The sequence below is a fragment of the Colletotrichum aenigma genome, assembly GCF_013390185.1.
Source record: "Colletotrichum aenigma strain Cg56 chromosome Unknown KSG_Cg56_contig06, whole genome shotgun sequence".
In the NCBI taxonomy this organism is placed as follows: Eukaryota; Fungi; Ascomycota; class Sordariomycetes; order Glomerellales; family Glomerellaceae; genus Colletotrichum; species Colletotrichum aenigma.
This window is the reverse complement of record NW_023500912.1, coordinates 762,092-784,208: the sequence shown is the minus strand read 5'-3', so window position 1 is coordinate 784,208 and position 22,117 is coordinate 762,092. Positions and strand designations below refer to the sequence as shown.

Below are 22,117 nucleotides of genomic sequence, written 5' to 3'. Positions count from 1 at the left end.
GAAGAGCGACTCGCTGCCAATGCTGTTCTGCCGGATCGATCCCTCGATCCTCCTGAAAGTCGGCGATGGCATGGACCTGCCCAACGGGTTGGACAAGCGCGTCGGGAACGAGAAGGTGTGCTTGTTGAGAGAGGAAGATGGCGATTGGGTGTTCAAGCCGATTGAGAGCGAAGAATCATCGTCGGATTCCGATTCTGAGGGAAGGATCTCATGCTGATCCTGGCATTGGATCGACATCAGAGTGCATTGATACATCAGATCGAACCTAAAACAAAACGGCAGTGCAGGTGAGGCAGTTGAATATGACGGAATGGACCTGTCAGTTCCGCGTCTGGTGTGGTGCTTCGTCCCCTGGGGTGGGTTGCGTGCGGAAATGTTCCGAGATTCGGGGTTCGGAGAGGCACTAATGACTCGACCTGCATGGTCAGTTGGAGAGAGTTACATCGCTGGTGATTGGCTTTCGGCGCCGAGCTCGTGTGGAGAAGTTCTGGGATGTCTCCCTTCGAGACTCGGCTGGTGTCATCGGCAAACGATTTCCTGACTCTCATTTGCTCTGTCAATTCCCATCCCTCCACTTCCAGCCTCGGCCTTCTTCTTCGAGATCGAGCCTCCAGTTCGTGATGCTGGATAGCGTTTTGCCAAGGGACATGGATATACGAGTCAGCAAATGAAAGCCGTTCAGTTCCGATCAATCCGATTTCACAAACCATGCCGCCGGCGCAACGGACGGGGACGGGGAATAGCTTCCCCTGGTCATAATTTCCGGCCGCGAGCTGCATGCCCCCAAGCTCCGTGTCCACTGTCCAGGACGAGTAGTCCACCGCTATTGATATCCCCAGACGTGTAGCGTCAAAGGATCGTCGACGGCTCCAGACCCCCAGACTTGGTCTCCAGAAATTCCATGCAGTCTCCCCTCTTCCCCACACCCCGCAAACTGCTTTCCGTGTCCCGTCCCCATCCTCCGTCTTCGGTCCATCCTGATCTGGGAAGTTGAACTTTTCCCGACATCCTCGTGTGTTTTCTCGACCCGTAGTCACTGCCGATAGACGAGCTTCACCTCGGTCAGTCCTGCTCTCTCCACGGATACCACGCAAGCATATACAGTGTCCCGGTCGAACCCACATCATGGCAACTGAAGCAGCAGCTGCGGAGTCTTCCAAACCCAAATCACAGAGCAAGATCCGGAAGCGCGCTCCCAAGGCGTGTCTGTCGTGTCGCGCTCGCAAAGTGAGATGTGATGTCTCACAGCGTGGCCGTCCGTGTATGAACTGCTATCTCGACAGCGAGACATGTGTTGTGACAGGGAGAGCTTCAAGATTGTAAGTGGAATCGCAACTGCTTTCATTTCTTGTGCTACTGCTGACCGTCTACAGCCGGCGAGCTCAGCAGAGAGATGACGCCGCGAATGCAGACAACGCAGAGGCGTCCTACCCGCCGTACGGCGCCGAATCTGGAGAGCATACTCACGATGTCGACCCCATTGCGGCAACAGGCAGCGACGGCAAGACAATACCATTGACTGAGCCCAATGGCCAGCATCATGGTCATGATCACTCCCACAGCGACGACTCATCGCCATTAGCTGCGGACAATGACCGACAAAAGAGCCCGACGGCGGACAAGAACACTTGCAGGCATGAACACGGCGGCCATGGACACACGGTTAAGCCCTCGACCGCAACAGGAGCGAGCTTCGAGTCTCTCCCGGCCGGTTCATTACCTCTGAATAGCGCCCCTGAAGGACAGCTATCTGCCGACCAACGGCACCTCAACCTGGACGTCACCTTCTCGTTCTACCCGTTCCTGGCCCTGGGCAACCTTCACAACATCCCTCCTCAAGATGTCAACTTCCTCGAGCTGCAGGGCTGTCTAAGGATACCGACGCGCGCGATCCTCGACGAGTTTGTCCAGCAGTACTTTCTCCACGTACATCCCCTCCTCCCAATGCTCAACGAGGGAGACTTTTGGGACGTGTATTGCATGAACCCGAGCAGTATGCCAAGCGACCGATTGTCACTACTTCTCTTCCAAGCAATGCTCTTCGCCTCATGTAATGTGAGTTTCACTGACAGACGCCTCTCAAAACGTCTCACTGACCTCATTTCAGTTCGTCTCCCGCCAAACAATAAAGACCCTGGGCTTCGCCACAATACGCGCCGCCCGCGCCGCGTTCTACAGACGCGCAAAGCTCCTCTACGACCTCGAATCCGAGTCCTCGCCCCTCGCCATCTCCCAAGCCGCCCTCCTGCTCTCCTTCTGGTCCCCTCCATCATCGCCCGCCCTGCGGAAGCAAAACACCGCCTGGCTCACCATCGCCATCCAGAACGCGAAGACCGTCGAGGCGCACCACTACGCAACCCGCACCGCACCCCCTAAGAAGCGCAACCTGCTCAAGAGGCTGTGGTGGTGCTGCATCATCCGCGACCGCATCGTTGGCCTCGGCATGCGCCGCGGCGTCCAGATCACCCGCAGCCACTTCGACTTCGACGCCAACGGCATTCTGGGGTACTCGGACTTTGCGGACGAGATCGAGCGCAGCAGGGTGTACAACCCCGGCACGAAGCGGTGCCTCGCCGAGATCCTGGAGCAGCTCGTCGAGCTGTGCGTCGTGCTGACGGATATCCTCATCTTGGTGTTCCCGCTGGACGACAGTCCCGGTTGGGGCCGGGAGATGCGCGCGGAGGAGCAGGACCGGGTGCGCGGGTGTAAGATGGCGCTGCGCAGGTGGTACAAGGGCGCCACGCTCAGATTCCCCATGTTCGGGGGCGGCTCCGTCGCGAGGATGAAGTCGCCAGGGAATGAGTTCCAGCACGATTCGGTGATCTTGTACACCAACCTGATGTACATGTACTATCAGTAAGTTGCCCGCCCTTCTCACATTTTCAAGCATCGTCGCTGACATGAGCAGCTCTTCACGCGTGGTTCTCAGCCATCACGAAGTCCTACACCTCGCAATCACGGCCGCCGCCCCTTCATTCAGCGCCATACCCACATCAGACCTCGTCATCATCGGAGAGAACCGACACGAGCTCCAAGACGCAGCGTCCGGCGTCACAGAATGCTTAAAAGAACTCATCCATCTGAGGCTAGCCCGATGGCTACCCATCAGTGCCGTCGCATGCACCGCCCTACCTTTAGTCCTACACATCCTCGACGTGAAGCTCTCCGCCTCGTCGCGTTCATTCGATCCGAACACGCAGTCCGCGCTGAAGCAGCACCGCCTCAACATCCTCATCGAGGCCATGAAGACGTACCAGCCGCAATATGATGGCGTCGACTGGGTCAGCGAGACGATACGGCACATCGTCAATCTGGCGCAGATAGATTCGGCAACCGGGGAGGCTCCTGCGAGCGCGAATGAGGGCGGCGCCGTGATCGCGGACTGGACGGACATTCTAGCTTCGCAGCCCAGCTCATACCTCCGTCTCGCCTTGACAATGGACCTCTCACTCAGCAAGGGACGACTCCCCGAGGACGGCGACTTTCCGGTCAGCCTCCGCGGCCTGTTCACGGGCGGTTTCAGCCCGCTCAAGGCACTCCTCGAAAGGAAACGGAACGAGAGCAGGGCGGGTCTCGGCGCTCTCGGCGGCCTTGGATCTACAGCGTCGATGATGGACTTTGAAACAGGCACGCTGCGGCCGGGCCTCTTCCGCATGGAACCGGGCACGGTGACGGTCATCCCCTCCGACGAAGACAGCAACTCGCCCACATCGCAGAGCCAAGACAGCGCGACGGACGGGACGTCCCCGCGCGGGAACGGCGCGGGGGGCGACGTGAGCATGGCAGACCGGCCACCCTCAGAAGGAATCGACGGGCTGGCCGCGGAGGTGCTGGCGGCGTTCCCGCTGGACGACCAGTCCGTCAGCGTGGAGGGCGACTTTGACGGCATGTACTTTGACGGCATGCCCGGGCACGACGGGCCGAACGGGTGGATTGAGACGGCGTGGGGGGATCTCACGCACGGCGGGGATGACAGGACGGATCGGGATACGGCGCGGGTGCTGCTTGAGGCGCTGCGGGAGGGGGACCTGGCTGAGTGTGCTGCGTGATGTGGGATGTCTATAGAGGGTATGACTAGAATGATGATAATGACTTGACCATTGCATACGTCAGACTTTGCAGTAGTGTCGCCATGAGAGTGAAGATGCGCGGCCAACCAAAGAAAGGGTCCAATATATGCACGTCTTGCGGCCGGTATTCAACGGCCAATGGCAGTTCCTCAGGAGAGATTTATCCGGCACATCAGTTCCCTTATCTCATGCACGAATTCGCCCCGAGACGGAAACATACGAGATCTGCGTCGTGAAGGGCGGAAATGCCCGGGGAACCGTGTTGATAGTGTAGTCTGGGAAAGCAGACCCGTCCCCCGCAAAGTGAGGTTCTCCAACCCCGGATTTCCCATCCACCACAGACTGGCCTTCCCCGGAGCTAACCCCGCGATGTCAGGGGCGGGGAATAGGCCGAGAAGATGTCCAGACCAGGTGACATGAACGTGCTTTGGCGAAGTCCAACGATGATGAGTACATATACCGCGAGAATGAGTGCTTAACTAGACCCCGTCATATCTGTCCGGCAGACCTTTTATCATTGATATTTACTCGAGAGCCTGGCCATACGCATTCCCCCTATCCCCTCATAATGGACGTTGAAAAGGCCGTCTTCTTCTCGGGCGGTCTCTTTTATCTCTCCCTTTTTTTTCCAACCGGCGGCAGTATGCTCTCCGTGCAGCTCTGTTCTACTCGGGGTCCCAGCTGGGCAACGCGTTTGGCGGTTTGCTCGCAATCGCCATTCTGAAGCTGGACGGCAAGTACGGGCTAGAAGGTTGGCACTGGGTAAGCAACCACAACACTAACTCCTCTTATATCATACACGACTGACGTCAACAGCTATTCCTCGTAGAAGGCGTCGTCACGGTCGGCCTCGCCCTCCTCTTCGCCTTCCTCCTCCCCAACTCGCCCGATGGCATCAAGTCCCTCTCGGAGACGGAACGCGCATGGGTCAAGTTCAACTACGAAAAGGACCAGGGCCAAAGCGACGACCGCTCCGAAGTCTCGGCGCGGCAGGGCTTCATGTTAGCCGTCCGCGACCCCAAGACGTGGCTCATGCTCGCGACGCTGTACTGCATCTTCACATCAGCCGGCGTGACCAACTTCTTCCCGCCGGTGGTCGCGACGCTGGGGTACTCGCGGACCGTGACCTACGCGCTGACGGCGCCGCCCTTCATCCTCTGCTGCGCGACGATGCTCGCCAACGGGTTCCACTCGGACCGCGCGGGCGAGCGGTACTGGCACGTCGTGGCGCCGCTGGGGGTGACGCTCGCGGCCAACGTCATCGCCGTGTCGACGCTCAACGTCGGGGCGCGGTACACGGCCATGATGCTGATGCCGGCGTCCTTCTACGCGGGGTCGACGGTGCTGCTGTCGTGGATCGCGGGGACCATCAACCAGCCGGTGACGAAGCGGGCGGCGGCGATTGCGCTGATCGTGTCGGTGTGCAACACGCCGAACGTGTGGACGCCGTACCTGTATAACGGGGCGCCGCGGTATTTCGCCGCGTTTACGGTGAATCTGGTGGCGGCCGGGGCGGCGATTGTGACGGCGACGGTGACGAGGATGTATCTGCGGAGGGAGAACCGGAAGATGGACGACGGGAGGGAGCTGGGTGTGAGCGGGCCGACGGCGGCGCAGCGGGCAAGTGGGTTTAGGTACATGTTGTAACTGGTAGATGATGTGGGAGGTGAGCTCAATATAAGAACGGGCTGTATGAGTTACACGTTGAATCTAGGACAAAACACCAACTGCACGACAGTATTGCAGTGGTGAGGTCGTCACGGTTGAAGACGGAGAAAGACAGCCAGTTGATGCCATCCCAGTGAAGCCCAGTGGGTTAGGGCCCTGACGTGCCCCTCTCCACACCGGCTGCAGCGCCTTTCCGGCCCCTCTGCCAGTAAGAAACAGGGGGTTTTGTCAGTTCCTGCTCCTTGACTTCACCTCGGCTGCCCGTTTGCATCTAAATGATGCTTGCCAGCTACATATATGAGGCGGCCTTCTTTCAAAAGCGAGTAAAGTGCCTGGTAATTGCCGACTCGCGCCCGTCGACTACAGATGGATCATGCTGCTTCTACCCGAGTACCGCCACTGAAAATTGTTCCGTATCAAACACCAGGACAGACAGCCGGCCAGAAACGCAAACGGAGAGGCACTCATGTTGACGGCCAGAATGGGCCATCTTTGAAGATCAGGAATGCCTGCATGACCTGTAGAGAGTGGGTTGCTGTATTTCACAAAACGTATCCCAATACTGATATCTTTTCAAGAAAGAAGACTCGTTGTTCCGGCCACCTACCATGTATCCGCTGTCAGCAGCACGACCAGCCATGCCAGTACATGCCGACGACAGCATCGCCCTGTCCGCCGGAGAGACGCCCACGAGCAACACCCTCGGCACCATCGCCAATCGCAACGGCGACGACAATCTCTTTCGAGCAGCAGCACCCACACGGCGCCCAGCCAGATAGCCTTCGTGACTTCTCACCAATTCAATCGTCACCACCGGCGAATGGGACCTCCAGCGAGACTCCCGACGGGCCGCTTCAGGAGGACCAGTACGGCCACTTCCATGGCGGCGCCTCCGACTTTGCCTTCCTCCACATGGCGAAGCAGAAACTCGCCCGTCTGCCGTCAATGTCAATTCACTTCTCCGACTACCCACTCGCCGAGTCCAGCAACTTGCCCCCGATTCTTCCTCCGAAGCCCGTCGCCGACAGACTGGTGCGGACTTTCTTCGACTTTGGCCTGACCACGTCGCGCTTCGTGCATGAGCCGACTCTGATGGAGTCGTTTGAGAAGCTCTACAGCGACGGCCAGGACGACAGTCTCAGCAACGACACCCTGGCCCTGATTTACATGGTACTGACGCTTGGTTCCCATTACTCGAGAGTCAACAACATGTATTACGGTTACTCTTCTAGGTATCTTATGTCAAGGCCCACCATACCTCGCGATTCAGACTGACCCTTACCGATGAAGCGTCCGATTTTACCACATGGCCGACCGCCAGCTCCAGAGAGAATCCAGTAAAATCACGTTTGCATCTCTCCAAGCACGACTTCTCGCGACACACTACCTGCTAAACCACTTGCGTATGCACGAAGCCTGGTCCTCCTTCGGCATCGTCGTCCGCCACGCCCAAGCCCTCGGCCTTCACCGCCGTTCCGTCGGCCCGTTGAGCAATCACATCACCCACGAGTATCGCAAACGACTGTTCTGGGCCATCTACGTCAACGACCGAATCATCGGCAGCATTTTCGGCCGTCCATGCGCCATACACGACGATGACATTGACCAAGACGAATGCGCCTTGGCCAACGACGACGACATCACCGCAACGGGCTGCCGAGTAGCCCCCAACGGAGAGTTCTGCTCTGCCGCGGCACTCATCCACTACGCTCGCCTCTCCAGGATATTAGGCAAGATCCTCAGAAAGTTCTACAGTCCCGCGGCCCGGAACAACAGCATCACCCAGCTACACCAATTCGCGGCCGAGTTCGAGAAGAGTCTGCTGGACTGGCAGGACAACCTCCCCGCGTACCTCAACTACGTCGCCCTGCCCCCATCAGCGCTATCTACAATGACCCAACGCCAGACTTGCACGCTGAAACTCATGTTCGCGCACGCTAGTCTCCTGCTCTACCGCCCTTTCATCCTCCACTCGATGGACCCTACCACCGGAGCCGTATCGAGACTCGAGCAGTGGGTCAAGAGGTGTCACGACAAGTCCATCGAAGCGGCCAGGGTGGTCGTCAACGAGTGCCGCTATCTCTGCCAGCGAGGCCTGTTCTCGAGAGCGTTCTGGCTGGTCAATTACATGCAATTCGCCGCGCTAGGCACGCTGTACATGTACTCTCACCTGTGGCCCGAGGCGACGCACGTCAGGGCAACGGCAGAGGAGGCCATGGCCGAGTTCCCGGTCGGTGTGCAAGGCGACTTGGTGGGGCAGCGGTATGTTGAGATACTGAACGAGCTGCGAGAGGTGACGGCGAGGACAACGTCGACGGGGATGGATATGTTAGCGAGTGCATGTACTGTTGATGAGATGCCAGCGTTTGAGACGTCCTTGATGGACTTTGGCGGGCCGTGGTCGAATCTCTTCTTTGACACTTCGGCTATTATTGAGTACGTGGATGTCGAAGCCAGGTAGTCGAGTGCATGAAAACAACGCCAACGTCTATCAGTGTTGTACCAACTGGAGTACAGACAAACGCAGTCTTGGAAGTGCTTTTCCCCAGCATAATAGCCCGTATTGACATCATGAGACCCCAACTTTGGCATCCCGAAGAATCTGCATGATTCCCACGGCTTCTCCGGGGAACGGTCCAGAATTACCGGATTAGGAAATCAACAGCTTTCCCGGGCGTCAACCCCGCCCCCGCCTCCGGGCGATGATTCGGGGAACACTGCTCATTACTGTATCCGGCAATCACTCGTGGCACCGTCTCCCCAGCTGACCATTCGAATCGACAAGATTCGAGGACATAAAGACGGAAGATGCACGTAGGACTCCAAAATGGATGCATGTCAACTCAGACACAAAGGCATTGCCTTCATAAGCGAAACTTCCTCGGCTACCATTGATAGTTGTGTCCAAATACATTAGACGAGTTGTCAACATCGCCAACATGACTGAAGTCCTCGGTTACAGCGCCCCTGACATCCACTCAAAACCTGTCTTCTCACAGGAAAAGTCCGTGGTCCAGGAAGATGAGAAGCTCTCACCACACGGCAACGGCGGTGTCCTCGACGATGTCAGGCTACTCCAACCCGTTTACCCCGACACTCCCATCGAGGAGATCCAAAAGAGATACTGGCAAGACGGTGTCGTCTGGGTACGCCCCTTCCCCCGCAGACCCTCACACCCACCCACTAATACACTCCCACAGATCAAGGGCCTCCTCAACCCGGACATGGTCAACAAAATGCGCTCAGACTACCTCACCTTCGTCGACAACGGCACCGGCATGCTGAAGCCCGGCACCGACCCCGCAGACGGCATCTTCTCCGGCCTCGACTGGCGCGAGTTCCTCCTGCCAGGCGCCGTCCGCGTCGCCTGCGGCCTCAAGGACGAGGGCCCTTTTGTCGACAACGCCATCGCAAGCCACAGCGCCGCCTTCTATCAGGACTTCAAGGACAAAGTCGGCCGCGAGCTCGAGCCCTTCGTCGGCAAGCTCGCCGGCTTCGAGGAGTCCTGGTGTCTCCCGCGGTCTTTGCTGCGGTGCGCCGTGCCGGGGGGCGAGACGACGCCCGTGCATTATGACCAGATTTTCCTGCGCGCGGGGCCGCCGACGAGCGTGACGGCGTGGGTGCCCATCGGGGACGTGGAGCTGGAGGGCGGCGGGCTGATTTACCTGGACCGCTCGGCTGAGATTGGGAAGAAGTATGAGCAGGAGTTTTCGAGGGTGAATGCGGAGCTGCCCGACGCGGACAGGATCTCGGCGTTTAACAGGAACATGGAGAAGGGCGGGTGGCTGGATAGGAATGCGAAGAAGTTTGGGGAGCAGTGGTCTCGCGGCTGGCTTGTGGTGAGTCTCGCCTTCTTTCAGATTTCTTGTGATTACTGACGATGGGGTTTCATAGGGAGCATACGAGGCTGGGGATGTGGTGTTTCATACTCCGTACGCCGTCCATGCTGGGGCGAAGAATCAGTCGCCAAAGGGTCGCATTCGCGTGTCGACGGACCTGCGGTTCGTGGACAAGACGAAGCCGTATGATGAGCGATGGACATACATCGCGTACTCCGAGAACGATCCCAACGTTGCGAGCAGGCAGCCAAAGAAGTCTGAGTAGGAACACAGGTGATTATGCTTTGTAAATCTACGCCGAAAACCGGCTCTACTACATCCATTTGTAATGGCAAGCGTGTTAAATACTATTCCAGAGGCCCTGCCGCTTGTTTTCGGATGTCATAAGGTGCCGTTATCCCTCGTGTAATGAACCCTATGGTTTCTGCCCATACACCACATAGCTGCGTACCATGTTAGCATGCACCTCCATCAACCACCGGGGCAACATACTAATTCAAGAACCCATGTATGTCCCCCTTTTTCAGCTCCCGACGAACCTTGGCCAGGAACACAATCACAGCCTCCTCATTCCACCCAAGCACCCCGCAAAACAGCTTCATCGTGAACCCCTCCAGCCCATCCAGCGTCTGCGCAAGGTTACACATCCCAATATCCTGCAGCTCCGGGTCCTTCGCCCACGGGCCGAGGGGGATCTTCAAGTCCCGGCGCCGGACGTTCTGGAACCCCGCGTCTCTGACCCAGCCCTCCAGCTTCGGCCCGGGCGCCGCCTCGCGCTTTAGCCTGGCGCAGGCCTCCATCATCAGCGCGTTCCACCGGCATACTGCCGTGTTCTCCAGCGTGCCGTCTTGGCAGTCGAGCATGAGGTTGTAGTCTTGGAACTCGGCCCATCCGCCTGGCTTGAGGTTGCTTAAAAGCAGTAATCCAAGGTCAGCACCGGTGGGCGACAGGCATCGCCTTTGACTTACTCGTAAATGTTCCCCACGTACTTTGGCCAGTCTGCGAGAGACGCCGCCATGTATCGGCTGAAGATGAAGTCGTACGGCTGGTGGCCCACCCATGTATCCTCAACGTCGTCGATCTCGAACTTGATGTTGGGCGGTGTCCTGGTCTTTTGTCAGTTTGCCGTCATCCCTGTGAGATATTTGGTGACATGATGGGATCCGTTACCATTCTGGCTGAATGGCGCTCAGGTCGTTGCCGATGATCTGTCTCTCGGTGAGAATCACACCATCCAAGATCTAAGAAGAACGCCATTGTGACGCGTACCTCAGCGCTAGGAAACATTTCCGCCATCTCTATCGCCCCTGGTATGTCTTAGTAACCACCTTCTTACGTCCTTCTGGGCGATGTCAGGCACTCACAAATGCCAGTTCCAGTCCCGACGTCCATGATGCGCTGCACATTGTCACTTATCGGAGCGAGAAACAATTCACCGCCAATTGTCTTTCTTTCCATGCAGTGCGTCAAATCAAGGCGGTCCATCTCGTCCTAAGTCAGACAGTAAACACTCAACTCCGTCACCAGACACTTCCAAAAAGTACCTCGTCGTTCGGGAAGTTATATGCTGATTTCATCTTAGTAACATGGTCACCAGCGATATTCATCAAGGACCTACCTCCCGCTCGGAATGCATGATAGCGCCGCCCGTATTCAGTCGGGTAATTGAGAACCGATGAGGTGAGAGATGCCGTGTAAGACGAGCTTCCATCTAGCTTAGCTACAGCGTCCCAGATGAGTTTGATTGAAGAACAACGGCAGAGCTCACATTTGATCATCCGTAACTGAATTATCATCCTGCGCATCATGTCAGATTCAACATGGCGGAATGAAAGCATTATTCCAATAACAAACCTCCGAGGCATCAATGACCTCTTGCGGTGCCGGTACCGGGGCCTCGCCGGTTGCGGGCGCTTGGGCGGCCGGAGACTGTGGGGATTTCGGCGACGACTTGGGCGACCGGTGTGTACTCGCCGGCGCCGCCTCCGCAGGTGAATCGGCCATCCTTCAAGACTGAGTATCTGGGCTCTCTGTCTCAGAGCCTCCGTGAAAAAGGAACGAATCTGGCGTCGTGGGGAATGGGTCAGGAGAGACGGGTTTTGTAATCCCCCTGTAACGCGGGCTCAATCTCCGCAGCGTGACTCGCTGTTGATGCGGTCTATCGTCTATCCTATCATTGTGGCACAGATGTAGACGAGGCAAGGGTTTTTTGTCACCTTTCATTTTACTTACCCCCGGTCGCAGGTGGGCATGCATTCTCGGAACGAGATGGGGTTTGTCGGCCAAAGTTGCAACGTTCGCCGTGGTTGTGTAACTCTCGCCGGCGCAACAGCTCGCGACATCCCGATTGGAGGCAAGAAACATCAAGAAAGCGATCGCATTTTTCTCTCGTCTATCTAAGTTGAATCCAAGCCGCGCCAAAGCCAAAAAGCAACCCGCTGCAGGCCGCTCCGCCATGTCTATCTGCATGCTCTCTGTCCAAGTTGCTCCCGCTCAAATATCTTACAAACGCCCGAACACACCTAAAAGTTCCACCTGCTGTCGTCAAAACCACCGCAGCAGCCGCATCCGCAGTTGAATCCGAATTTATAATACAACACCGATGGATCTTTACCGTAGCTGATGGTCAGCTCGTCGCCCTCTTCGATGACCCAAGCGCGGACCTCGAATATCAGTACCTCCTCCTCAGCATCGTATCTGTACCCCACCTTGGGATTGCAGGAGTGATTGAAGCGAGCAGCGATGGGGAAGAGGCCGGCAACATCCCTACACGCCCGCGAACCCTTCTTACGGGTCGAGACGGTGTCCTTGGGGAGCTTGGATGCGAACCTGAGAAATGGGTTAGCAGGAGCTTTGGGAGAAAATGGAAAAGGGACGTACGCATTGGTGTTCCAAACAGCCTGTGCCTTGGTCTCTCCATCGCGGCCGAAATGGGCATGCAGGTCATTGGCGACCTTCTGTTCGTGCTCGTGAAGGCCGAGGACAGACGATTCCACATCCTCATAAGTCGCATGATAAAGGGCCTTCTCAACGAGGATTTGGTCTCCCTTGTCCAACTTCCTTGTGGCAAACGCGCCCCAGCCGGCCACAGGAGAGCGCCGGATCTCGAAGAACTCGTTCTGGAAGATGACGGGCCTCTCTTCTCCAAGACCGTCTTCACCCTTCGTGGCCCTCAAGAGCGGAAGACCGGCGGGCTTGAGGGTCTCAATGTCGTTGCCGAATCCGGTACTGGTGGTGTTAGACCAATTCTTCTTTTCATAGCCATCCGACTTACCTTATCAGCTCCACCGACTCATCATCTTCCTCGCTAGTCACGTCTGTATCGCTGACATCGTCCGTGTCAAAGGGCGAGAGGATGTCGTAGTACTCGTAATCTCCGTCGTCCTCGTCCTCGTCCTCGTCGTCGTTGTTGTTGTTGTTGTTGTCGTCGTCGTCGTCGCTGTTATCCTCGTCGTCGGGTTCGCCTCCAACCACAATGTTACGGACGAGGGGAATCTTCCTCCAGGTCATATGCTTGCTATGCAATGGCTGGAGTTTCGATCCCACGGCCTCCGAGAACACCATGAAGTCCTCTTTGAGGTTCTGTGGTCGTGGTCAGCTTAAGGGGCGGGAACGGGTGTGCGCGCGTGACTAACCTTGAGTTCGATCTGCAGTTGAAGAAACATAAGCTCATTGACCCTCCCTGGGTTGCAATCTAGAGGGAGGATCGCGTCCAATTCCATGGACTGGATCTTCTCTCTGGTGCGGCCATCTCTATCATGTGGTCTGGGAAGGCCATGGGCCGGCGGCCCGCCCATTGCAAGCGGCCACAGCATCTTCGCGGGCTGGGAATCAGATCGTGCTTTCTTGACAGGTAGGAATGCTTTGTTGTGGGTATAAATCTATGGGAGAGCGAACGGGATTTCTGAATTCAAAAGAATGTAGATGAAGTATATCGAAATGAGTGCAACAATCGCTCGACGAAGTCAAAAAAGGATTAAATATGTCTGAAATTGATCGCCTAGCCGTTGGCAAGCGCGATAATAATATGCGTCTTTGCTGATTTCAGCGAATCATTGAGTTAGGGAAGGTAGCACTCTGGGTAGTGTGTACTAGTTGCTGAAGAGTTTCAAATGTCGTCCCTGTCGTCCCTGCCACCGGATGTCGACAAAGCAGTGATAGGAAATCTTATCAAGGCTTATCAGTGTCACCCAAATTTATGGATTGCGCCTTCTGTTGAATGATATTGGTTTGAGTTTTGTTATTGCTGTTGTTGCTGTCGTTGTCATGAAGCCGGTCCTATCTGGCACTGGTGAGAAAACTTGCTCTGGAGCAGGTTGTCAACGGTAAGCTGAAGCCACGAGGTTAAGCCGGGAGGAAAGCACAAGTCTTATTGTATCTGCAGGAGGTTCAAGAGCTGACGAAGATTTAGCGAGGTGTCTGTTCAGTCGGAGGGAAAGAGAGTGTCGTGATATGAAGGGGCATTTGTGTGTGTAGAAGGAAGTAAAGACAAGAGGTGCCGTTGAACTTGCCGCGACTTCTGATATCCCCGAGTAGGTGCTGCTGCGTTGAAGATTAATGCAAGAAATGAGGGCAACCAGTAAATCTTTTGTGTCTATTTGGTATTGAGGTGAGGTTGATCGGGTCTATTGTGTGGGTTGGCGATGTTGTTGTGTGTTCTGATGGACAAAACACGGGAAGCTGCTGCTTCCCACGACTTCCTGGTTCCTACCTTAGTATGAGCAGCTGTAATTGAAACCCTTGCAATGGAGGAAGGAACCGGGGTTTGTGCTATGAGCTATAAAACCAGCTCGCTGATGTGTCTCGCTCGTTGCAAGGCCGAATTATTGGCAGCTTCATCGATAAGTAGATATTGTGGCTGTTGCCTGTAAAGGTTGATCCACCACTGCTCTGGTCGGGTGGTGGTAGATCCTACGTGCTGATGTGCGTTGGAGTGTGTTTGTCCTTCAACTCTCTTGTCCGTTGAGTATGCATGACGATACTCCAGTAGAGAAGTGCGAAAGCATGGCGCACGCATTGGAAAGAGACGAGTTTATGCCAGTATGGAAGGAAGGGGTGATGCCAAACCCACAGGTGGATGTGGCAAAGCCCGCTTCACTCTTTCCATGGGGAGACGGAAAGGAGTTGAGCATAGCAAACTGAGATGAGCACAGCAAGCTGGAAGCCAATCACGGCAAATCCCCTATGGCGCAAACGCCATGGGTGGTCGCTGAATCTGTAGGGCACATGCAACAATTGGTTTGATATGGAAACGGGACAACTGAAGAGAGCTTTGGATTTTCGTGATGTTTGGGTTCCACATCACCCCCGGGTAGCAGATGGGCGAGTTAAGCCGCCTGGGAGCAGCAGCTGCCAGGTCTAAAGGTTTGTCCACGACGAATTGGCCGTCCTGTCGATAAGACAAGCTTCTGCTGGAGATTTACCCAACTGACAAACATCCAAACTTCGGCAGCGCCACGTGCTTAGGCCCGCCGCAGCTTGGCTTAGGAAGGTGTTTGCAACCCATCAAATCTCAGGAAGCACTACATGTACCCTAACATGCAAACAAAGGTCTCATTCCTTGATGTAAGTTTTGCTGTGTGCGGCATAAGAATGCAGGCCTCTGGCGTTGTCCCGAGGTAAAGGAATTTTTGGTTTTCACCTGGTTCTTTTCGCTTAAGAAACAGAGCTTCGCCTGCATGGCCCTGTAGGCTCCAAAGAAGAAGGATGGCAAACTGGAAAACCCGTGAAAATGCCAGACATCCTCTTCAGTATTGATTTAACATACCGGTCAGACTCTGGGATTCGACGCCGTCTTCGCGACTGAGCGCCCCTCCTCCCAACCAGAGGAGGCAAGTCTCAGAATGAACACCCAGTATTGGCCCCCAACCGGGTCACTCATGGCCTTCGATGCCGTTCTGGAGGCAATTTGGTCATCAGGAATGCGCCCAGCCCTTAATTTCTACAACTTGAAGTACTTGTGGCTTAAGAGAAGGAACGCAGGGGGATCGAAAGTGGCACAAGCAATTGGTGGCTTGATTGCTTCTGGTCAGGCTTCTGGTCGCAAGATCCCTCGAAGAGCCGAAAGGTACAAAGCAATGGCGTTTCGAGTCAAAAAGTACTCGAGTGATGCCGGCACTTTCATATCGTATATGATCAAAGCATAACCGTTGAAAGTCTGTAAACGTGGTCCTGCGTATGTGAGGTTGCTCGACATCCCGTCTGCTTAATCATAAGGAAGTCAATTTGGGCTGACTTAGACAAGATAAGGCGACTCAGGTAGAGGGGGACATGAGCATTCAAGAGTCGCTTAAAATGGGAAGAAGGCGCGGGCCACTTGCTCTTCAGAAAGCATCAAGGTGACTGAAATTGCCCGTTCGATTAGTACAGTCTCTCGAGGCAGTTGTCACGATGAAGCCAGCCCAGTCACCCTCCGAAAGATCTACATGCGAACAGAGAAGAAAAAAAAATTGAATTAAAGCATCTTCTCTTGGTCCTCGGCATCTTCGCAGACGGGCTCTGCCACCATGATCTCGCCCCGCCAGATTTCCAGCAAGTTGACTATCGGGAACAGCAATACCAGGATAGACAGGAACTGCCCGAATTCCCACCTCTCCTCGCTGTTGTCAGCGAGCTTGTAGCCCTGGGGCCCGGATCCAAATACGGACGAGGCCATGAAGGATCGCACCGCGGCACCAATCGCGGACGCCGTCATGAGGGCCAGGCCGCCCATGATCATTGGCCTGGCGAAGCGTTTCCCCCGCGAGTGGATGTACCAGCTAGCGCCCAAGAAGACGAGAACGTTCGCGACGATGACGGCGATCGTGCCCGCGTAGTCGATGAAGGAGCCCCCGCCGGTGGTCCCGTTGAAGGAGGACCATACACAGCCGACGGGTAGCTTGGAGTCCTTCATGCCCTTGCCCAGGCTCTGCAGGATGACGCCGCCGTAGGTGCAGTTGAGCGCGAGGTTGACGGTCATGAGGCTCTGCCGGAGAGTGCGGAGGAGCCAGTCCTGGCGGAGGAGCTGGCCATAGATCAAGAGTGTAGCGTTGTGGACGGCCATGCTCATGTTGGAGAGACACCAGATTATGAAGAAGTGGTAGGGGACGATGCGGTTTGTAGTGGCGAGCCCGAGGATGGAGATGGCGATGCCCTGGAGGATTTGCGTATCGGAGTAACCGTTCAGAAGCTTGCGGCGGATGCTGGAGGGACGTTCCTTCCGCTCGAACAAGACGATGGACCAGCTGAGGAGAAGGGCGATGGTGGCGGCGATGGTGGCGGCGATGGTGAAGGAGAGCAAGACGGCCACTCCAGCGATACCGGCATTGCCAGCGACGGAGATGGTGGCGGGGTCGACGGAACAGTTCGGGGGGCTGAAGAAGGACATTTTGGCGAAGTGCGAGTGGAGGACTCGCGTCTAGAGAGAAATGAAGTTGGGTATCGAATTCGAGATGGGATTTTCGGCGAGCGGCGTTGGGAAATTCGGAGATGGACGGGGTTCAAGGTGCGGTTCGCCCTGATTAACGACTCGCAATTGCAGACGATGTGTTGGTTTCCAACTCTCTCAAAATCATGGCTCCATTATCGATGGTTCGGTTTGATTGATTGATTGATTCAATGAAAGACTGACGGCCCTGTTTCGCCTGCCACCAGGGAGCGAAGTGGTGTCTAATATGATGGAAGGGAAAGCATTCGTGCGTGAGGCGCGGCGCATTAATGTGTATGGTGAGGGTGGGCCTCCCCTTTTCTGACTGGACCCCACGGCGGCGAGGTTCAGCGGGTATGACGTACCAGTAAGCGCTGCAGCTTTTCGTCTGAAATGGCCACCCGCTGAGGAAGATCCCTGAAGCCACTGGACGACTGGCTGGCGGGTGCTCTCCAGCGCCCTCTCAGCGGCCGTGTTTGCGTTGCCGCTGGTGGCTGTGCCCCACTCAAGCCACCCGCTTCCCTTGTCTTGGTGGTCGCAGATCCCCTCGCATCCTCCGCCTCGCCATCTCACCATCCGAATCCATCCCGGCTGCCTCAAGGGCCCCCTGTCTTGGGCCACAATGCGAACCACCGGCGCTTTGCCTGGTGCCTGGACCCTTCCTCCACTATCAAAAGGGTCTTTTGTGTTTTTGTTATTAGTATCTTTATTTTTCGGCTGATTCGACCGAACTCGCTGCATCAGGGCTTCGCAGGGAATCGAGACATTGAAGCCACACGAAGAGAGGCATACCGTTCGTCCTGAAATTGTCCGACGACACTATCGCAGGCCGGCCGGGGTATCGTCGATCCGGGGAGAATGGAGTGTCACGGACACTGAAGATCGTCATCAACCTCGTCGTTTCTTCTTCCGCTAGCCACGAGTCGAGCGTCACATTTCGCGTGCCGTGCCCTCCTGCATCGGTCCTGTTTGTCGCCTAAAGGAAGTCAGCATCCGTCGCGGAGAGTGAAAAAGAAGGATGAGGGCGGCAAACTCATGTTCTATGGTGCTTGAATCGTCAAACACCTGACTTTTGGCAACTTGCGACATACAGACAAGCCTCAGTTTGTGTGACGAGATCGCAGTGATGGACATCTCCGATGGGATTGCCGCCGCTGGCTGTGGTCCAGCTTCAGAAGCACCTTGGCGACATCCGTCTTCATCTTGACGAGCTCCTTCCGGTTCTCAGGTGTTGCTTCGTATGTCGTATTAATACTGCAGAGAAAATGTTAGGCAGGCACGTCCATGCGAAAGCATCCGACTCCTTCCGTTTTTCCTCGGAACACCTACAAATTAGATACCGCCACACTGATATTCAGCATGATCTTCTGCGTCGCAAGCTGTTCCCTCACGTCGGTGAATTCCTTGGCTTGCAGCGTCAGCATCGTCCTCTTCCACAAGCCCAGCTTGCCCCCGGAACGGCCCTCGGTGGCCTTTTCCAGCTTCTCTTCCAGCAGACACAGGCTGTTGGCGTATTTCTTGAGGACCGTATCCAGGTCCCGAGCCGTGGACGGATGCAGGACTCCTTTGGCCGTGTCGTCGTTGCTGAGGTAGTAAAGCAATGTCTCGAGGATCGACAGCACTTCTTGCAGATCAGCCGAGAGGGTCGTGAGGACTCGCGGCGCGTCGGAGATGGCGTCAATCTGCCGGCTCACCGCAGCGCTGAGCTGGACGGCAGCCTCCAGATGGCCCGCGGTACCGCTAACGTCGACTGCGTCCGCCATCCTCCCGAGCACATCTCTGTCGAGGCTTCTTCGATTGTGTGAAAGATTACAGACGACAACAACCTCGCTGCGCTCGCCTTTTCGACGAAGACGACGAGGACCACACCAACCCTTAAGTAGCGAAGGCGCCGGGCGAAGCGGGTCCGCGGCGCAGGAGGCACAAGAGAGCATCATGCCGGACTTCGTCCCCTGAAATGGCTGGAAATGGGTCGCTAACTCGGTGTTTTACAGGGTTAGAGCAAGGGTAACAGCGGACACCACAGCTAAATCGGTTTAGCCTTGCTGGAGTCCCATCTGCTCCAGACGCATCCAATGGCTTCCTTGCGCTCGAACTGAATGTGACGTACAAAATGGTACTTTTACCAAGGAAATGGGTACGAGTAGCCGTCATATGGTAAGCTGCATCTCTCGGGCCATGATTACTCTTGCGAAGGTCTACTTTATTCATCTTCTTTCTAGGACGACAGAGTCTCTCTCTCTAAAAGCGTGGATGGTATCGAAACAAACAAGGAAATCGCTCGTTCAGGTGTTGTTGCAAACAAAGGACAACAACAAAGGAAAATCATGGAACGTTTAGTGTTGGGCGGGCGCATTGCTCTCGCCACCGTCCTCCGGGACCTTGCCCTCAGGCGGCGGCAGTCTAACAATGAGCAACAACGTTAGCGCGATCAAGCAGAAGGCTGCGACGCCCAAGTAGGGCAAGCCGATCCAGAGCCCTCCCATCTTCATGCCCAGGCTGAATAGGCCTGCGAGCAGCGGCTGCGCGTACGTCTGTCCTGCAGTCTCAACCAGCGAGATGATGGAAAACAGCCGGGTGCGATGCGCCGCGTCGACGTAGACGTTGCTGACGCTCTTCACGTAGCTACCCCAACCGGTACCCAGCGACAGGATGGCGAGGCCGCCGATGAAAGATCCAACCGTCGGCGATGCGGACATGCTCAGGGAACCGATCAACAGCGCCACGGAGGACAAGCGAGCCAGGAAGAGGTCGCGTTGGTGGTCGTCCGACAGGCGTAGCGACTTGGGCATCTTGGAGGATGCGAGGAGCCTCGAGAAGGCCGGCAGGATGAGCACGATCGAAAGCAAGACGCCAGTGCCATACAAGGACGATAGGTAGCCTGTCTGCGACAGCGAAACGTGGTATCGCTTCGAGGCGAAGATCGACATGAACTGCAGCGTCGACAACATGACGGGGTAAGAGGTGAGCATCGCTACAAGCAGAAGGATGAGGGATGGCGACTTGAACAGGGCCAAGGACTCTTTCAGGCGGAGAATCGTGTGCTGGATGGCCCCAAGCGCGGGAGACTCGACCTCGGGCTCGTCTTCAATCGGGTCATCTGATACTTGTGCAGCTGGCTTGGTCTCGGGAATGAGGTGGATGGTGAATATCAAGGTCGAAAAGAGGCCAAACGCCAACCCCATGACGGGCCAAGGGCCGGTCTTCTCCATCATCCAGCCGGCGATGGCGGGGGCGCACAGGTTGCCAATCATTGACACCAGGTGAACGTGCATGAAGCTCTTTGCCCTGGTACAAAAGTTAGTATCTCTTAACAGTCGACGGAGCAAGACTCGAAGACAAACCTGTTCTCGGAAGTTGTCACGTCGGCGAGCATTGAAAGCACGATGGCGCTCAGAACCGCATTGCCACCGCCAATCATGAGCATCGAAGGGCCAAACCAAAGGGCCTCCAGGGGAATCACCCGGGGAAACGCGCAGACCGTGGCAAACCAAGCTTGGTCCAGTGCCATGCCGAAGATGGTCAGGGAGAAGACCATCTTGCGGCCGAGGCGATCAGCAACGATACCCCAGGGGAACGCACAGATGGCGCCGATGGAGGCCTGGAGGGCGCTGTACACGGCAAAGATGTATGCGACCTTGGACTGGATGGCGTCCTCCTTGCAGAGGCTCTCGTCGATGTTCTCGTTGCTCAGGACGTCATAGTAATGGCGGCAGACAATGTCCTCGACCTTGCGGGTGGTGGGGATAGTCCACAGCCCGCCGGCGGCAGACCCGAGCAGGATGATGGCACAGAAGATGCCGACGATGACGTTCGGGTTGTGGACCTTGGGAACGTGGATGGTGTTGGCGGCGCGGATGAGGGAGTCGGTGCGGCCACGGCCGGCGCCGGGACGGCGTGGGCTGCCATCGGCGGCGATGAGGGGCGTCGATTCGGTGGGCTCCTCGTCTACGGAGTACCTAGACGGCGCGGCGGGTTCGTGGTCCCCATTGAAGTCGTCGGATTGCGCGGCGCGGCGATGCATCTTGGCTGCGGTGTAACGGTTCCGTGGGCTTGGCTGTGGCGCTCCGATGCTCTCTCAAGAATGGGATGTAGTACAGAGAACAGATGCGAGTCAGTCCCTTGATCCAAAGGGGACTCTCAAAAGGAACGAAGGGGAGGGAAGGCAGCTCAAGAAATATGAATGAGATGGCATCGCTGGGGCAGGGCAGGCAATGATGATGGTGTGGTGACAAGACGCAGAGTGCAATCTTATCCCTTTCCTGACGTGATGGGACCCCGACGTTCAGACACGCGGTCTGAAACTGAAGATAAGGCACTCCCTGCGGCAACGAAGTGCTTCTCGCTCTGCCGCCGGAGCTACTGCTGCAACCTCGACGTATCTGCGACTCGCGAGCCGTATGCGTTTGCCGCGGAGCCGTGTGTTGCGTACCTGGGCTTGCGCAGTCGTGGCAGCTTTTCCTCAGGTCTTTTGCGTGGCACGATAAGAAAGGCACACGACACGATGCAGCAAGGGGCCCAAAAGGTCCAGTGTCCTGCCCGAAAAGAGCAGGTTAAACGGGCGGACGAGGAGGTAATATTCCTCCGTCTTACTATGAGATGGGCTCGCGAGTCGCTATCAGGGCCCTGCTGGGCGGACCTTTGCTCCAAAGTAGGAAAAGACAGCAGACGGGGCAGACGTAAGTGCTCTGTCGTCATCAAATGCATCAAAAACCAAGCAAGAGAGGGAAGAAGGAATCTGGCCCGGCTATCGAAATCGATTTGCGAAAGGAATCCTACGAATGAGCGGCCAAGAGAATGTTCCAAAGAAGGCAATGGGTGAGCTGTGAGAGGCGGCGACACACGACAGTTCGCCGCTGCAAAACAGCAACCAGAGCTACGCAATGGAGAGGCAATAGGGCTGCATGAATTTTGGGGGCGTCAAAAGTCCCGACCGGCTGGGCGGCGGTAGCAGCTCGATGACACTTGACACACTGCCTTGTCGCTGCTGCTGTTGCTGTACCTGGAGCTCTCTTCCCTATCTCCGTCTCTGTCTCTCACACACACACACACACGCAAGTCACAGTTCAAACACGCAGCAGAACGGGCGGGAGAGCTGCCTTCGACGACGAGCTGTTCCCTGAGTCGCCGGCCCG

General features: G+C 56.3%; 8 protein-coding genes across 8 annotated transcripts; 3 read left to right on the top strand and 5 right to left on the bottom strand.

The window, feature by feature from the left end:
- Positions 1-1,125: 1,125 nt before the first annotated feature.
- On the top strand, positions 1,126-4,049 carry CGCA056_v009237 (Cutinase transcription factor 1 beta; the record flags this gene model as incomplete). The annotated part of the gene is made up of 4 exons (XM_037324484.1): positions 1,126-1,319; positions 1,374-2,055; positions 2,108-2,856; positions 2,909-4,049. The coding sequence occupies 4 exons, from the start codon at positions 1,126-1,128 to the stop codon at positions 4,047-4,049; spliced, it is 2,766 nt and encodes a 921-aa protein (XP_037177170.1).
- A 589-nt stretch (positions 4,050-4,638) lies between these two features.
- Positions 4,639-5,717, top strand: CGCA056_v009236 (putative transporter; the record flags this gene model as incomplete). Its single annotated transcript, XM_037324483.1, has 3 exons — positions 4,639-4,672; positions 4,729-4,832; positions 4,887-5,717. 3 exons carry the CDS (start codon positions 4,639-4,641, stop codon positions 5,715-5,717), a joined length of 969 nt encoding a protein of 322 aa, XP_037177171.1.
- Positions 5,718-8,677: 2,960 nt separating this feature from the next.
- On the top strand, positions 8,678-9,842 carry CGCA056_v009235 (uncharacterized protein; the record flags this gene model as incomplete). The annotated part of the gene is made up of 3 exons (XM_037324482.1): positions 8,678-8,884; positions 8,939-9,577; positions 9,633-9,842. 3 exons carry the CDS (start codon positions 8,678-8,680, stop codon positions 9,840-9,842), a joined length of 1,056 nt encoding a protein of 351 aa, XP_037177172.1.
- Positions 9,843-9,992: 150 nt separating this feature from the next.
- Positions 9,993-11,581, bottom strand: CGCA056_v009234 (Secondary metabolism regulator LAE1; the record flags this gene model as incomplete). The annotated part of the gene is made up of 10 exons (XM_037324481.1): positions 9,993-10,020; positions 10,070-10,486; positions 10,546-10,683; positions 10,748-10,785; positions 10,847-10,884; positions 10,942-11,068; positions 11,122-11,144; positions 11,196-11,281; positions 11,346-11,374; positions 11,432-11,581. 10 exons carry the CDS (start codon positions 11,579-11,581, stop codon positions 9,993-9,995), a joined length of 1,074 nt encoding a protein of 357 aa, XP_037176423.1.
- Positions 11,582-12,099: 518 nt separating this feature from the next.
- CGCA056_v009233 (uncharacterized protein) lies at positions 12,100-13,392 on the bottom strand (the record flags this gene model as incomplete). The annotated part of the gene is made up of 4 exons (XM_037324480.1): positions 12,100-12,406; positions 12,458-12,805; positions 12,852-13,159; positions 13,213-13,392. The coding sequence occupies 4 exons, from the start codon at positions 13,390-13,392 to the stop codon at positions 12,100-12,102; spliced, it is 1,143 nt and encodes a 380-aa protein (XP_037177167.1).
- A 2,639-nt stretch (positions 13,393-16,031) lies between these two features.
- CGCA056_v009232 (uncharacterized protein) lies at positions 16,032-16,943 on the bottom strand (the record flags this gene model as incomplete). The annotated part of the gene is made up of 1 exon (XM_037324479.1): positions 16,032-16,943. The coding sequence occupies one exon, from the start codon at positions 16,941-16,943 to the stop codon at positions 16,032-16,034; it is 912 nt and encodes a 303-aa protein (XP_037176417.1).
- Positions 16,944-18,082: 1,139 nt separating this feature from the next.
- CGCA056_v009231 (uncharacterized protein) lies at positions 18,083-18,745 on the bottom strand (the record flags this gene model as incomplete). Its single annotated transcript, XM_037324478.1, has 2 exons — positions 18,083-18,236; positions 18,312-18,745. The coding sequence occupies 2 exons, from the start codon at positions 18,743-18,745 to the stop codon at positions 18,083-18,085; spliced, it is 588 nt and encodes a 195-aa protein (XP_037177168.1).
- A 573-nt stretch (positions 18,746-19,318) lies between these two features.
- Positions 19,319-21,006, bottom strand: ustT-0 (Efflux pump ustT; the record flags this gene model as incomplete). The annotated part of the gene is made up of 2 exons (XM_037324477.1): positions 19,319-20,270; positions 20,327-21,006. The coding sequence occupies 2 exons, from the start codon at positions 21,004-21,006 to the stop codon at positions 19,319-19,321; spliced, it is 1,632 nt and encodes a 543-aa protein (XP_037177169.1).
- Positions 21,007-22,117: the final 1,111 nt, after the last annotated feature.